Source organism: Myiozetetes cayanensis, unplaced genomic scaffold (assembly GCF_022539395.1).
Source record: "Myiozetetes cayanensis isolate MyiCay16 unplaced genomic scaffold, myiCay2020 scf2-11, whole genome shotgun sequence".
Classification (NCBI taxonomy): Eukaryota; Metazoa; Chordata; class Aves; order Passeriformes; family Tyrannidae; genus Myiozetetes; species Myiozetetes cayanensis.
Genome location: NW_026087411.1, coordinates 48,307,979 through 48,322,034, shown reverse-complemented (window position 1 = coordinate 48,322,034; position 14,056 = coordinate 48,307,979). Strand labels below are relative to the sequence as shown.

General features: G+C 35.9%; 1 protein-coding gene across 2 annotated transcripts in view; it reads left to right on the top strand.

Annotated features, from left to right (window-relative positions):
• The window catches only part of SHPRH (SNF2 histone linker PHD RING helicase), a 61,244-nt gene that overhangs the window by 18,370 nt on the left and 28,818 nt on the right, over nt 1-14,056 (top strand). For both annotated transcript variants that reach the window (XM_050315111.1, XM_050315110.1), the window contains exons 10-17: nt 1,014-1,265; nt 2,072-2,150; nt 4,107-4,270; nt 4,361-4,617; nt 7,238-7,359; nt 9,843-9,931; nt 11,718-11,807; nt 13,893-14,000. In XM_050315111.1, the coding sequence (XP_050171068.1) occupies nt 1,014-1,265; nt 2,072-2,150; nt 4,107-4,270; nt 4,361-4,617; nt 7,238-7,359; nt 9,843-9,931; nt 11,718-11,807; nt 13,893-14,000 (1,161 nt within the window). The remainder of the gene's footprint in view (nt 1-1,013; nt 1,266-2,071; nt 2,151-4,106; nt 4,271-4,360; nt 4,618-7,237; nt 7,360-9,842; nt 9,932-11,717; nt 11,808-13,892; nt 14,001-14,056) is intronic.

Here is a 14,056-nt window from a genome sequence, read left to right as displayed (position 1 = left end):
TACACTCTGACAGCTATTTATTTCTTCTTCTTTGCTTCAGTGAGCATGCTCCTTTTGGTTTGTTTGTTTCTTTTTTCTTCCCCTCCCACCAACCCTTCTCGCTCTTTTTTTTCATGTGCAATGGCCTTGTTGCACATGCTTTGTTATCCCACTCTGGGGCTGAAAAGAAGGAACTTTTCTGCAGGTGTTTCTTTCAATTAGCAGAAACACCGTTTCCATATGCACAAATGTAGAAGAAGATTGTTATTGGAAGAAAAGGTATGGTTAACAGTGAAGTCATGTGCTGATCATTATGGGGTAAAGAGAAATTATTTTAATTTTTATATGCTTCTGAAATGTTTTGGCTTAAAATTATGAGGGAGATAAGTACTTCTGATAATAAAACAAATGTCAGTATGAAAAGTTTATAAAAATATTCTGTTGGTCCACATAAATTGTTTCTTACTAGGGTATTTTTTTCATACCATAAGTCTCCATAGAAATCCTTTTGTAGGCAAAACTTTACTCAGAGTATCATTTCTAGTTACTATATATTTTGCTGCATATCTCTGCCTAATCATCCATTAAACTGTGGCAATGGGAAGAAAGGTAATGCATCTACAATAAAGGAGAAAAGAAGACTGGACATGTGATTTACATAATGTTGTGCCATACAACATTACAGAATACTTATTCTTCAAACAAATAACAGCAAATTACAACAAATAACTGTTGTAGAAAATAATGAAGTCCTCTCTTCTTCAAAGGAGAAAAAATGTTTTGCACCGTTATAAATAATTATACGTAAAATTTTTGCATCAGTGACTGTCTTGTATTTATTATTATGCTACTTAGATGTATTTCCCACCATGCTACTCTGTGAATACAGATTTTATGAATGGTTTCATATTAATGAGCAACACTGCTAGAAGGATGCACCTATTAAGCTGTGCTGCTATTTTGGCATTTTTATTAAATTGTCGCTCTGACCTTTTCTTCTTTGCTATTGTGCTATTGAATATAAATCTATGTAGGTGTATCAAGGTGTGAAGAAGCATGGCTTTCTGCAGCCACACATGTTGGCAGAGCAGGAGGTGGTTATCACCACGTACGATGTCCTGCGCACTGAACTGAACTATGTGGACATCCCCCACAGCAACAGTGAAGACGGGCGCCGCTTCAGGAACCAGAAGCGGTACATGGCCATCCCAAGCCCCTTAGTAGCAGTGGAGTGGTGGAGGATCTGCCTCGATGAAGCACAAATGGTTGAGTGCACTACTGCAAAGGTATGACGTTCCTGGTCATGCGTTCATTTAACTTGAAAAGGTTTTGACAAGTTTATTGTAAATAATGCAGTAGATTTCCCGCTCCCCGTCTTAACGTTCAGTGCACTCAAGTAATTTGTCCTTGTCACTTGTTCTGTAGAAGTGAATTTTCTGTTGGGAGATACTTACTATTAAATGGTTCTCCTGTTGGAATTTTGGCAGACTGTGAAGTATATCCAGCTCAAAAAATGTTAACATATAATCTATAGTGACAGTTTAAAGAACTAGGTCATCATGTTGTATACGGTGTTTGATAGTTTCAAACAAGACACTAGCCTGTTCAGTGGAATGATTCAGAGGCATAGATATGTCCTTTGGGTCTAGAAGCTAAAATAGTCAACAGTCTGTCTGCAAACCCGAGGGATACAGTCTGCAGGGGGAGATTATTTTAATTAGTGTCTGTCCGGTCTTTTTGCCCAAGACAAAAAGACAAAAATACTACTTACATAATGGCTTATGAGCTTTAATTTTTTAATTTTTTTTAACGTACATTTTCTTTTGCTATCTATTTGGCTTCTGGGAACTCTTAATTGCACTTTATTACTCAGAAGAGGATGTGGCTTTTATCAGCTTTCAGTTATTTTCAGAAAGCTCAGAAATTTTATATACATTTTCATAATATATTGTACTGATGCAGCTTCTAATCTGCTAATGTTACATATTGAAAAGATGTTCAGACTTCTCAGAAATAAGGTCCACATGTTGTCAGACTGTGTTCCACTCTTTGTTTTCCGTTTCCTACCATTGGCTCTATCTCCTTTTACTAGGCTGCTGAAATGGCGCTCCGTTTAAGTGGAATCAATCGCTGGTGTGTCAGTGGTACTCCTGTGCAGCGAGGATTAGAAGGTGAGATTTTATGTAGCAATGTCATCTGTGAGATTTCTTTATGCTGATAATTACGTAGTGCTTTGAAGCAGTTAAAACATCTGCTAGTTTTGCTTTGAATTGATTAGGTACTCTGACTTGATAAACCATAAACTTTAAGCATGCAATAAAGCCATCAATACTTTTATCAATATAAAAATTGCAGAGCTGGAATCTTTTTGTCTCCCTTAGTTAGACAGATACTTTGGACAGCAGAGAAGTCGTATGTCTAACAACTGATTCAAGTTTATTCTTCTGTTTTCTCTTAGCAGAGTGGGTAAATATTAACCCTTCTCTATTGCAGCTATAGATAGTCTGCTCTGGTTACAGAATCCTTTAAGCTGTCAAATACAGCAAGCAAAGCTGTATTTGCCTTTTGCATAGCCCCGTATGAACTACTGTGGGTATCAACTGCCATGAATATAAATTCTGAAAATCGTGCTAAAGCTTATGAAACTTTCTTAAGTCCTTATGTAAGGACTTAATGAATTAAGATGTGTGAAGTAGGTAGCTGTATGTTAGCAAGTGTCATTTATTTTGCCGTTTTTGTGAGGTACTCAGCTTCTGTAGACAAGCTTCAGAGAGAGAGAAAAAAAGAAGGGGAACTGACTGACTTCTCTGTCTCCCTGTGTTCTCTGATGGATTTAGTAATATACAGTACAGGCTGAGGCAATGAGTTTTAAAGTGGATAAATCAGTGTAAGCATTTGTGGACTGTTGTATGTATACTAAATTATAAAAGTCAATATTGTAGATTAATTCATTATGGAATTGTGAATTAAATTTATAAATACACATGATAGTTGTGAGAATACATAGTTAATAAATCAAACCCTGTAGAAGGAACTGATAGATTTTATTGTCATGATTAATTTCTTCAAGTCGTTATGTGTGATAGTCTTGATTTAATAAATATCTGAAATGTCATATTGTCCATAATACATATTGACAGTCTCTCAGGCTATATTAAGGCAGCCTCCATCACTTACGGGATGAAAGCTGCTGACTCATTTCAGTCTATGACACTGCTGCTGTGATACAGTGGGATAGGGACCTATGGATAAACAATTGCTTCTTGCATAGAAATGATTCCCAGGATTTTTCTTCCCCTGGTCTATGATATACTTGGTGAATGTTGTGATGCTTTCAGCTGAATACAAAATTGTCATAAACCTAACAGAAAAAGGAATGCAGCCACCAGATCTTTAGGAACTACAAGATACCATCACATATCTCTGTTTTGGCATTGTCCACTTGCAGCATTTAAATGGTTGTGCTTCTGTATTTTTCCGATAAGCTTTAGACACAAGTTTAAAGTCAGAATATCCTTGAATTTCATTACAAAAAGTGATGGATTTCTGAATTAGGCAGAATTAGCAACTAAATTGTATTCTCTCAATTAGCAAGAAAACACTGAAAGTGTCTTTTGTTACTTCCTTATGTCTTAGCAGAGAAGTGAGAGTCTTCTGAATTGCAACCCCTTCTAGGATGGTGGGCAGCAAACAGTTGGTGCACAGCAGGCTGTGAAGTAATGATACTGAGCAATGTTGTTTTAGAAAATCCAGGCAAACCCAGTTAACCATATGCAGTCATGTAATTTCTGCCTCTTGCCTCTGCTCTGAATAGGTTTAAATTCATCGCTTTTATCTGCTAAACTTGAAATTAGGAAAGTGTCTCACAAATAGCTATATTCCTGCAAGTTGTGTGGAAATCAACAGCTAGCTAAAGGAGAGAACCCCCACCTTCCCCTACCCAGTCCCTTGCCTAAAATTAAATATTTTGATGAGGAAATGACTGGAAAAGAAGCACAGAAGGTAATGGCCAGAAGGTAGTTGTTTTATGCCTGGTAGCCTTTGTATGAAAGTTAATTTTTTTTGGAGGCGTGTTGTGAAGTGTTACAACACAAACACTACACTAAAGCACTTTCTTTTCTTGGCAGATCTGTATGGATTAGTCCTTTTTCTTGGAGTTGATCCTTACTGGGTCAAACATTGGTGGGACCAACTTTTATATCGACCTTATTGTAGGAAAAATCCCCGGCCTCTCTACAGTCTAATTGCGAAGATAATGTGGAGATCAGCAAAGAAGGATGTGATTGACCAAGTAAATAAGAGCTTTGAGTTTTAAAATTCCTGAACATCGTTTATCAGTAGTTTTATTTGCAAAATTACTTATTTTCTTCTTTAATTGCAGATTCAAATACCCCCTCAGACAGAAAATATACACTGGCTTCACTTCTCTCCTGTGGAGAGACACTTCTATCATCGCCAGCACGAGGTGTGCTGCCAGGATGCATTGGCAAAACTCAGGAAGATTTCAGACTGGACTCTTAAGCTTAGCAGCCTAGATAGAAGGACTGTGACTTCCATACTATACCCATTGCTACGGCTGAGGCAGGCCTGCTGTCATCCACAAGCTGTTCGGGGAGAATTTTTGCCATTACAGAAAAGGTGAATTCTGTAATTTCTTAAACGACCTGCTTTATCCAGAGGAAAACTCTGATTGTCCCCAACAGTGCAAGATCTTGCACAGTTCTCATCTCAAGCCTAATTTTAGGATTCTTTAATTAAATTTGCAAATATGGTACACCAAGCTAATCTGACCTCAGAAGATGAATAGGGTGCAGTAGGGTTGTTAGTGTAATTCTTGTGGTAAAGAACATAGTACTGAGAGACAATTTGATTTTCCAGTAGCATTTTAACCTTATGATGTTGATGGATACTGGGGTGTTGCAGGTGACAGGTTAAGTGTGAAACAAAGCAGATTCTTCTTCAGTTTCAAATAAGGCCCCTGATTTTCTTTTGTCTCTTACAAAACTTGTGTTCATGAGTGAGAAAAATGAACAAAAGGAATCAACAGAATGGAATAATTAATTTAGTTCAAAGAAAATGTTAATGTGAGGTTGCAGAATTTTTAAATGTAGATCCAAACTTGAAAACTGTACAAATGCATTTTTTTCCTTTTGCGTTTTTTTTTTTTTTTTTTGGATGCTTTCAAGATCATCCTCAGAAGTGCCCTCTAAGTATCAGTTTGGTCTCAGCATTTGTTAGACCAAAAGCATGTTGCTAGCCCTATTGCAAAACGTAGCTGCTACACTTTCAAACAATTAGAGGGAGGCTGTGAAAGAACAAGCTATTTCCATTCCAGACTCTCAGAGCAGCGACTGGTTTTTTTTTAGCTACAGGCAGAGAAGAACTTAAACCTTTAGCACTGCCAGTGTTATTTCTGCTGAGTCCTAGTCTTGTTCATCCATTCTATTCAATCTTTTTCTATGCTTTTATGAAGTTTTGTGTCCTACTCCTTCCCTCTTCTCATACAAGGCATCTGTGGTGCCTATGCACCTGAAACTGACTTTGCACCTACTGCAGCAGGGACCAGTAGTTAGATGCTGTGCTTGTAGCACTTTCTGTCTAACAGTCTGCTAGTGTGGAAACAAGGACTCAAACATAGGAGAAATCTCTATTTCCACCCATATAAGATTATTGGCATTAAAATGAGCCAGTGTAGTATAAATGAAATGTGTAAACTGAGCAGAGTATGCTGGGAACTGCTTAGTACTGTGTTGATTTTGGTGGAATGGTTGCACAGTGACAGCTACATAGTAACTGTGGTGGAAAAACCAGCAATGAAAATTAAATCTTTCTTAAAATCACATGTACAAACAAAGCACTATTTACGTATCTGTTTTGTGAACCAAACTTGACTGCAGCAGTTGACAGTACTGGAACAAAGAGAAGATTTGGCTCCTGGCTTTGGTTACATGTATGAAAATAATGAAGAAATTCACTGTTAGAGTTTTCCTAGTTTAACTGAGTAAAAAAGCTCTTATTTTTGTCTTAATTGGTACTCTCAAGCTGTGTATCAAATAGCATATTTTATATGTACATCCTTCTGCTTTTTTAAATTTTTCTTGAAATTGCTGATGGTTCTGAAAATAAAAGGTAAGTAGCAATGGTGGAAGTATCAGTGTGTGTAGGTGCTATGTGTGTTTGCCATTACCTCTGTAGAATACAGAATACATGAATAGCGATTATATTGATTTAAAGCCTGCTCTGTGTAGTGTAACACTGTAGCATACACCCAAAAATCAGTTGCTGCAACTGGAATAATGTTGTAAAGAGGATAAAATAAAGATCTAGGAAAGTGTATCCTCCCACATAATTTGGTCACGGTCTGAGCAGGAGTTAACATCCCATCTTAACTCTGTTCCACAGTGTAAATGCCAAATAATAAATTCTTCTCTAAAGGTGAAATGAGGCTGAGGAGCAGAGTTTCAGGGGAGGAGGGTACTATCTGGTCTAACAACAGTAACTGGTCATAGAAGCAGCCCCAGGTCAGCTGTTCTAGGCTGTTGCTGCTGTTCACTCTCCTGTCTCTTACTGTCAGTGCTCTTTGTGCTTGGATTCTTTGTCCCATGGCCTTACTCCAACCTATCCTTCAAGCTTTTGTCTTGCTTCTTTTTAATTTCTGTTCCTACTTCTCTCTCTTACCTCTCCATGTCCTGTTTTTTTATATTAAGTTAATTTTCTTTTAACTCAATTCCTTTCATAATTTACAAAAATGATAGAAGTAGAAAAGGAAGTTTAAAATTATTTTTGCTAATTTTCCCTGTTTTCATTTCACACATTTTTCCTTTTTACATTGATACTTCATGTGCTTTCTGGTAGCAGAGGGTAGAAATGTAGTCTTTCACAGCTGTTTTCATCTGAACAGCTTTTGGCAAAATGAGGTCTATTTTCTCTTGTTTCTACTTCACAGTAACAGAAAGAGCAAAATATTTTTCCCTGTGAAGGATTATTTTACCTAGTTCTAATTTTCTTCTTGCTTATTATTTCTTTCTGTTCTTAGGAGATGTCAACCTCTCAACACACTGGAGTTAGGGGAAAGCTCTAGCGGAAAGCAATGCTGACAGCTAGGGGGTTTTAATAAGTAAATAAATATTAAAAAAAAACCCATTTATACAGTATGTTGGATGCACATAACCATCTTTTATGCTGCACAGCATGACAGTTTTACTTCTCTAGTATTGTGATTTTGTTACAGATTTGAGCCATTTGTTCTCCTTTTCAGCACCATGACCATGGAGGAACTGTTAGCATCTCTGCAAAAGAAATGTCGAACGGAGTGTGAAGAAGCTCACCGACAGCTGGTGTGTGCTCTTAATGGCTTAGCTGGTATCCATATCATTAAAGGTAAGATTGGATGGCTGTAGTGCATCTGTATGTACTGGGAGGATAAAAGAAGCCATACTTGTGTATTTGTCCTTAACCTGCTTTTGTTTTATCAGTAGTGCTTTTTGAGCTTCCTTTGTGCCTCCTGCCATGCAAACTGCTATGCTGACTGTGGAATCTCTTCCCTGCTGCCTGCTCTACAGTTCTGTCAATACTGTAGATTTTGTCTGAATTATGAGGAAAAAAAAGCTTTGAATGGGAACCAAAAATAACTATATTAATCTTGAATGCCATTAAATAAAATGAAAATAAATTAAAATTACTTAGTTATAAATGTGAAAAAATACCTCTTTTCCAAGTTCTTCTAAAGTTGACAAGCTGTTTGAATTTTTCCAGCGCATGTTAAAGTCTTCCTTCAGAGAGGAAAACTGGCAAACTGCCTTATCTGTTACTTGTCTTACAGAAAGACTACATTCAGATTCTCTAATCTGTAGTTAGTAATTAGTGGGTTTGAAATACTTTGTTACGATTGCAGGATGGAGATAAGTGTTTCAGATAGAATTAAGTGCTTAAAAAGATTTATGTATAGATGAAACATTTCTAAAATACACTAGAAGCAACAATTAAGCTTGGCTTGAGAAGCAGATTGATGAAAATTTCATCTGGTGAGAAACAAAAGCAGGACTGAGGCAGAGTTCTGGTAACTCCCTCCCCAGTATTGCTATTACACTCAGTCTTCTTTATCAGTGAGAAGGAAGCACACCTTACACATACGTGAAACCACAAATTTATTCTTCCTGTAGTCGAAATCTTATAGGTCTAAATGTTAGTAGTCCAGATCTAATTCTTACAGGCAAAAAAAGAGTAACAGTCGCAGTTATGTACTTATACTGCTGGTCCTGCTTTTATGCTCACTGTTCTACTTAATCCCTTCTCGATCCTAAAGTCAGTGGTTTCGTAGAGGTGGTGGCAGTGCTATCACTAGTTGTCACTACCTTCATCAGGAGGAATAAGATGTTTGTGTTTATGGTTTCTTCCTCACACAAGGGTCATTTTTATGTTTGCTAGCACACATTTGCATCTTTCCCTTTCTTCATTGGTCTGCAGCTCCATGAAAACACCAAATTTACTGTACATGATGCCTTTTATGGATGTTACATACTCTTTCTTTGTTCTCTTTGTTGCCCCTAAAACCAGTTTTGTCCAGCTCTAAGCCTGCATTTCTTTGACTGTGGGTGAGTTGTTTATAGCCATGGCTTTCTTATTCACTGCCAAGCCTGTGCACCATCTTTTAGCATCCCATGGCTGTACTCTACACTGCATCCTATATCTTTACTTCTCAAGGCCTCTCCTATTGTTACTAGGCCTGTATTTCCTTACACTACATCATTGTGTTATAGTTGTAAATATCTCATTCTACATGGAATAACTGCTTGTTACTGCTATCTATGTAAAACTGTGTTTGTACCACACAAAGATAAACAAAAGCTTAAAAAAAAATAATTAAAAATTAGCCATAGACACCAGCAAATGTCAGAAATTGCTGTAGCACAGCTAAGCCAGGTAAAAGGTCCAGGTCAATCAAAATTCAAAGGAGGCCTGACAAGCTTCAAACTTGAGGCCTTGCAAATTCAGCACATAGCTTTTGACCTCTTGCTAGTAATGACAATTCAATACTGCAGGACTACACCCTTACAACTGGCAATATTTTCAATATTTTCAAGCAGCAACAAATCTTGTTGACATAGGATTTTTACACTTCCAGATATGGAGGAAGATAATTTTTGTTTTACTCTGTTATCTGTCTTTATACATTTCTTGTCCCTGTCCTTCGCCATGTTTTAAGGGTCTCTAAGACTACTACTTCAAAGTAAATTTCCATCAATTGAGAAAAGAAATTAAAATTTATTTTCCCCTGCTTTTCCATATGCAATTTCAATTTTGTTTTTCTTTTTAATTTATATAATCTATTTTCTGAGAAGTGATTGTGATGTTGGCAGCTTACATCAGTAGTTATGCTCCCTGCATGTACTTAATCATTTCTGCATTTCTGAAGTGTGACACAAATTTCACTGTTTTCACTGGAGGAGTGAATAATGTATTTGCTGTGCAAATTTAGCAATGCATCACTGCAGTGACTTGTAGATGATTTTTTTTAGGGCAACATTTGGGATATTTTGGCCTTATGCAACCAATGTATACATTAAGATTAAGAGGTTTACAGATTTTGCAGTCACAAAAGATACTTCATTTGGAAATTGTGTCGTTTTTGTAGAATATAATACTCTAGGTTTTACCTTTATTTTTTGGGGTGGTGGGAGGGGTGTGGAATGAATAGAAAAGATTTTCTTGAAGACAAGCACTTGTTGTACAGACTCTCTGTAAACATCTTAGTATGTTTCGAGTGATGTAACTCTTGTTACATCAAGGTCAGTCACGGCTGCTTGTATATTTAAAAACCAACACAATATGTCTGTGTTTTTGTTACTGTTTTTTTAATTCAGGAGAATATGCATTGGCTGCGGAGCTGTACAGAGAAGTATTAAGATCATCTGAAGAGCACAAAGAAAAGCTCAAAACAGATTCCTTGCAAGTGAGTGAGCACTGAAATGTAAAAAGATGTAGTTAAGAACTGGAATACTTTAGATTTAACTTAACAGGTCAGTCTTTTTTTCTTCCTAGTGGTGTGCTGAATTATCATTTCAGCGTGCTGTCATGATTACAGTCTTTAGATAGGAATCTGTCTGGTGATTTAGATAGGAATTGGTTCAGTGACCTTCATGTTTCTTTTTTTTTTTTTTTTTTTTTTTTTTTTTTTTTTTTTTTTTTTTTTTTTTTTTTGTTTTTTTTTGTTTTGTTTTTTTTTGTTTTGTTTTGTTTTTTTTTTTTTTTTTTTTTAATGGAAAAAAGATACTCTATTTCTAAAAACTTGTTTGTGAGTCTTCATGATGTCCCTGAAGCAGTGTGTGATCTCCACCTGCTGTTCTGCAATAAACCTAACAAGCTGAATTCCTAGACCTGTGTATGTGACTGTGACTGCTCACATTAGTGGTGCTACATTACATCCTGCAAATACAGGATACTGTGATATTAATGTGCCAAATGATTGAGAATAATAAAATTGTTGCACTGGAGAAGATAAAAGGGCATCAAAACATGAAAAAGAATCGAAGTGAATTTTCTCTTCATGCATTTTGAATGCTATATTAAAAATATGGACATATTTTATTGGTAAAAAAGCAGTGGTTTTCTAAGTAACATCTTCAGATTTCTTCAAGAAATATCAGTACTAAATTGACCAAGATTCTCTTCAGCATAACAAGATATTTAAAATGTTAATGACAGATAAATAAGAAGTGATCAGTTGTCTCTTTGCTTGCTTTGCTAAATAAATTATTGTTTGATTGTCTTCAGTGTGGTCATCTGGTGTCTCTGTTACACTTCTTTGATTCTTCCTTCTCCTTTGTGACTTCCTGGTGGCTTTTTTCCCTTAGCATAGGCATATTAGCATAAACTTGATAAGATGCTCATAACAGGGTTGTTAATTAAACTGTTTTAGTGGATTATGCAATCCAATAAAGCTTTTTTCCTCCCCTTCAAAATACATGCTGCCTAATATTGCTTTTATTATTGCTAATATGCTTTTGTTATTGCTAATATTAACTTCTGTTGAGTACCTCTCAGTTGTGTAGGTTTAGCTCTTAAAGATAATGGCAAACCATACTGGCCATTCCTCTTCAGTGGCTAAGATAGTAATAGGACAAAGATGGAGTGAATCCAGGAGGTGAGAGGGGTACAGGTTCATGATATAGTGGAGGCTAGGGAAGAGGAACAGAGTTGCCTTGTATTAATAATCAAGTTTATTTTCCCTAAGAATATACAAAAAGGTTATGTTTTATTCAGTAATATTTTATTTAGAATAGTGAAAATATGAAAAATTAAGCTCTTGGGATTTGGTATTTTCCTTAAACCTGATTTTGCTGTAGATGGGCTAAGTGAGTTGTGTCCTTAGAATATTCTAAAAGACCTTTACAAAAGAATGTACTCTGAGATAAATAATTTGTCTTCCATAATAGTCAAGGGCTGTTTTAATTAGTAGGGTGAATATGGGAGAGTATCTGATGACCTGGTATCAAACTTGCTGATTTACTTTTGAGATGTTGAAAGTCTTTAATTTCTTATTGTTTCCTATCTCAGTAAAATGAAGAAAAGAATGTTTTCTTTGTAAGATCCTTCCAGATTAACAGAGAAAAAATAAATCTAATTTTAAATGCATACTAATTTCTTGCTGTAAGCTTTTATTGCTGTTCAAGCTTTTCCTGCCACAGATGTTGCAATGGATTTTTTTTAAAATTACTGTTGACTTTTTGTATATTTAGAGACTTCATTCTACACATAATTTGATGGAATTGTTGGCAAAGCACCCAGGAATTCCCCCGACTTTGCGCGATAGCCGACTTGCAGAAGAGGTAAGCAGAGTTTATTTTCATATAAATACATTTTGAAGAGCACATTTTTATTTTTTCTCCTTCAGTATTTCCTCTAACCTAAGAAATAACATTAAATGGTGTTAAAGTTAACTATTTACATTTCCCTTCAACTTAGTAAAGTCATGAGTGTAGTGTGTGAGATGAGAGCAGAAAAGTCCAGTAAAATACTGCTGTTCTGAATGCTTTGTGTCCTCTGTTCTGTTGTAAGTGTGTTTTATGGAGCTTTTAATAATTTTTCTCTCTAAAATGTTACTTCCCCATCCTCACAATGCTCCTATGAACATCACTTACATAGATGTTACTGAAAAAGAATGTGTCATCCTGAATTCTTCTGAGTCCTTCATTTCGTCACATTTTCTTTAGCTTCCCTCATTTTTAACTGCAAATAGTCAGAGTTTTCTCTAGGTGAAGTTTCTTATTTTTCTTGGTGCAGATGAGCAAGTCACTGTGTATCATTTTCTGTGTTCATTAGCCTGTTTGACTATATCCTTAATCTTAACTGGGAAATACCTGGCAAAATAGTGGGATTACTCTTTCCCACTGGTTACTTGCAGTGGACATATGGACCACATTTGCAAAGTAGTGTCATTATTGTGGCATTATTTGGGTTGAAAGGGACTTGGGATGTCACTAGTTAAACCTCCCCCTCAGAGTAGGGTCATCATTGATTTCTGACTGGGTATCTCAGGACTGTATCCTGTTGGGCTATTGAAACCTCCCAGGAAAGAGATATCACAGCTTAGCTGAGTAACCTGTTCAGTACTTCACTATTCTCACAGTAGGGAAAAAAAATTCACGCATAACCTCTCATTTCAATTTATAGCTGATTTACCTTGTTCACGTAACATGTACTTCAGTAAAATACCTGGCTCCCAATTTAGGTGGTTTCCCTCTGGCTGCTGGAAGGCTGTTCTTTAATACCCTCTAAACCTCTCTCCTCAAAGCTGCACAGGCCTTGTTCTTACTCCTGCTTTGTGGTGGTGATCAGTGTCTGTCTTATTATTTAGATATCTAGTGATATTTTATCATTTTTACACAAATTATAGGTATGGGTAACATTTTTTTTGTTTGTTTTAATGAGAGTTTTTCTCTTAACTATATAAAATTTCTACGCACCTTTATAGAAATAGTATAGAAATACTGCTTGGTTTTTGTCGATCTGTAATTCTAGAAATTTCTGAATGTTGCCTTCTCCTGGCATTGTTATAAAAAAGGGGATTGGAAAAGTTGTATTTTGTTAATAAATGTGAAGCAGAGGTGGTTTTTTGTAGCTGTCTTTTACCAGTAGCTCATCTAAATCCTCAAGAGTCCTGTCCACTCTGGGTAAACTGGGCTCTGCAACAACAGTATAATTATCTGAATAGTAGCAAACAAAAAGAAGAAAGACTTAAACAAACACTAAAAGGCACTAAGGTACCTAGTGAAATCAGTATGAAATGATGAAAGATATATGTTACTTCTAAGTTGTTTGTTCATCAGTTTTTAAAATATGAAATAAACTGATACTGGTTGCATCATGGTGGAGGTACTTACATATCAAGTGGGGTTTTCACTGTCAGAAGTAATTTCTACTTAATTTCTATGAAAGAATTATATTCAATGCACCTAAAAATAATGAAGTTTAGAGCCTTTCTTGTTATTTCATGAATAGGTTTTATATGTAGACAAGTTCAGTTGTCCTCTTCTCAGATTGCTCTGAGATTTTTTTATTGTTTGCTTATTCAGCACATTTATTGTACAGATAAGTAAGAATAGTGAGTTAAATTCCAGTTCCCTTTTGTAATGTAGTGTATTTCTATTGTGTTGTTTGGGCTTGTCCAAAAGCAAAGTTGCATAGTTAGCATCTTTGTAGCAATTTGTCCTCTGGAATGTTTTTTGGGCTTACTAATAAGTGCTAGATTCTAGAGGAAAAAAAAAAATACTGCCAAGTATTACAAATGAAAGTAGGTAGCACATAAGTAGCTAATAATTTTAAAACATATTGGTAGCTGGGGAGTTTTTACATTTTCCATTATTCCTCCTAAATATGATTTGTCTATAATTTAAGCTCTTATTTCCATACAGGCAGAACAACTTCGACAACATTATATGAGTAAATCCAATGCAGAAGTTGCAGAAGCCCATCAGGCCTTGCAACCAGTTCTTCAAACTATTCGGGAGCTCCAGAGAAAGGCAGGCACCTTTTACATATTTTGTCTTTGAATTCTGAGATTTTTAAATAGTACTGT